Raw genomic sequence first — 2,786 nt, forward strand, 5'->3', positions numbered from 1 at the left:
TGTGGTATACCAGACAATATATGTATAATGTAGTATACCAGACAATATGTGTATAATGTGGTATACCAGACAATATATGTATAATGTAGTATACCAGACAATATGTGTATAATGTGGTATACCAGACAATATGTATATAATGTAGTATACCTGACTGCCTGTGTACAAGTGGACTTTATTTTTCAGGGTTTCTGTACACTGGAGATTATGTACATAATTGGTTGGCAGCTACCCAGTACATAGCACCATTGATGGCAAATTTTGACACCAGTGTGAATGATAATTCAACAATAAAACTAGCTGATAATGGTAAGGTAACAATAAATAGGTAATAATGATAATTCATGAATAAAATAGCTGATAATGGTAAGGCAACAATAAAACTAATTGATAATTGTAAGGAAACAATAAATAGGTGATAATAATAAGGCAACAATAAACCTAGCTGATAATGGTAAGGCAACAATAAAACTAGCTGATGATGGTAGGGCAACAATAAACTATCTGATGATGGTAAGATAACAATAAAACTATCTGATGATGGTAAGATAACAATAAAACTAGCTGATAATGATAAGGCAACAATAAAACTATCCTGATAATGATAAGGCAACAATAGAAGTAGCTTATAATGATATGACAACAATAGAACTAGACCATAATAATAAGGTAACAATAAAACTGACTGTTAATGGTAAGGTAACAATAGAACTAGCTGATAATGGTGAGGTAACAGTAGAACTAGCTGATAATGGTGAGCCAACAATAAAACTAGTTGATAATGGTGAGATAACAATGGAACTAGTTGATAATGGTGAGGTAACAATGAAACTAGTTGATAATGATAATATAGCAATAAAACTAACTGTTAATGGTAAGGTAACAATAGAACTAGCTGATAATAGTGAGGTAACAATATATTAGCTGGTAATGGTGAGGTACCAATAAAATTAGTTGATAATGGTGAGGTAACAATAAAACTAGTTGATAATGATAATATAACAATAAAACTAACTGTTAATGGTAAGTTAACAATAAAACTAGTTGATAATGGTGAGGTAACAATAAAACTAGTTGATAATGGTGAGGTAACAATAAAACTAGTTGATAATGATAATATAACAATAAAACTAGTTGATAATGGTGAGGTAACAATAAAACTAGTTGATAATGATAATATAACAATAAAACTAACTGTTAATGGTAAGTTAACAGTAGAACTAGCTGATAATGGTGAGGTAACAGTAGAATTAGCTGATAATGGTGAGCCAACAATAAAACTAGTTGATAATGGTGAGGTAACAATAAAACTAGTTGATAATGATAATATAATAATAAAACTAACTGTTAATGGTAAGGTAACAATAAATAGCTGATAATGATAATTCAACAATAAAGGCAGCTGATAATGATGATATAACAATAAAACTAACTGTTAATGGTAAGGTAACAATAAATAGCTGATAATGATAATTCAACAATAAAGGTAGCTGATAATGATAATTCAACAATAAAGGTAGCTGATAATGATGATATAACAATAAAACTAACTGTTAATGGTAAGGTAACAATAAATAGCCGATAATGATAATTCAACAATAAAGGTAGCTGATAATGATAAGGCTACAAACCCATTAACTTAATTTACCAAGATTACCCATGTTCCTCAAAACAACAGAACAGCTACATTCTTGATACATGTTCAATAAACTAGAAACATTTATAATAGATATATATATATATAAGAAAACAGTGCATTCTCTATCCTCACTTTTATTCAGTTACAAGTTCTAATTAAGCAGCTTAAGCGTTTCATGAAATAATTATAATCAATTTTGGTTGTCGAACTGGGGATTTGGCATTAAAGTTTAAAAAAATATTGTGCACTGTTCTTTGGAACTGTGGGTGCATTACCTAGTCCCACTATTCAGTCTCACAAGATTCACCCAAGAGTTGGAAGTGGGTGATATTGGATAGCTACTTTCCCTCTAGTTTATCAATTCCAAATTAGGAACTGATAGCCCTCGTGTAACTTTACACAGAATTCAACAAAATAAATTATTTGGTAGTTAAAAGAAATCCTTATTAATTCAAGTGAGATTTCTTTTTAGAAACATTTTTATTGATTTTTGTATTATAATTAGTGTTTCTATTTTATGATAGTTTCCTGAGTGGAATGTGTCATTTATACATTTTTATGGTATTTTATATTATGTATTCCTGTGTATAACTTGTATATGTTTGTTTTATATAGTAGTTCAGTAAACTACTAATTCTATCTGTAACTTGTATGGTATGTGCTTATGTATATTTTATGAATTGTTATGTTTTGGGTAAGTGTTCCCTGTATGTTGTGTTTCTATGTGTATTTTATAAAGTTGTATGTTTTGTTTAAATGTTCTATGTACTATGTAGTGTTTTCTGTGTGTATTTTGTAAAGTTGTATTTTTGGGTAAATGTTCTGTGTAGTGTTCCCTATATGTATTTTATAAAGTTGTATTTTGGGGTAAATGTTCTGTGTAGTGTTCCCTATACGTATTTGTAAAGTTGTATGTTTTTTTTAAATGTTCTATGTAGTGTTTCTATGTGTATTTGTAAAGTTGTATTTTTGTTTAAATGTTCTGTGTAGTGTTCCCTATGTGTATTTGTAAAGTTGTATGTTTGTTTAATGTTCTGTGTAGTGTTCCCTATGTGTATTTGTAAAGTTGTATGCTTGTTTAAATGGTCTATGTAGTGTTCCTATGTGTATTTATAAAGTTGTACTGTTTCGTTAAATGTTCTGTGTA

The 2,786-nt window shown here is 29.0% G+C and overlaps 1 protein-coding gene across 1 annotated transcript in view; it reads left to right on the plus strand.

Annotated features, from left to right (window-relative positions):
- Positions 1-145: 145 nt before the first annotated feature.
- The window catches only part of LOC106476323 (plexin domain-containing protein 2-like), a gene marked incomplete at its 5' end in the record, with an annotated part of 18,219 nt that continues 15,578 nt past the window's right edge, over positions 146-2,786 (plus strand). Inside the window, one exon of the mRNA XM_013936984.2 lies at positions 146-309. Coding sequence (XP_013792438.2) covers positions 146-309 — 164 coding nt within the window. The remainder of the gene's footprint in view (positions 310-2,786) is intronic.

This window comes from Limulus polyphemus, unplaced genomic scaffold, assembly GCF_000517525.1.
Source record: "Limulus polyphemus unplaced genomic scaffold, Limulus_polyphemus-2.1.2 Scaffold10292, whole genome shotgun sequence".
Taxonomy (NCBI): domain Eukaryota; kingdom Metazoa; phylum Arthropoda; class Merostomata; order Xiphosura; family Limulidae; genus Limulus; species Limulus polyphemus.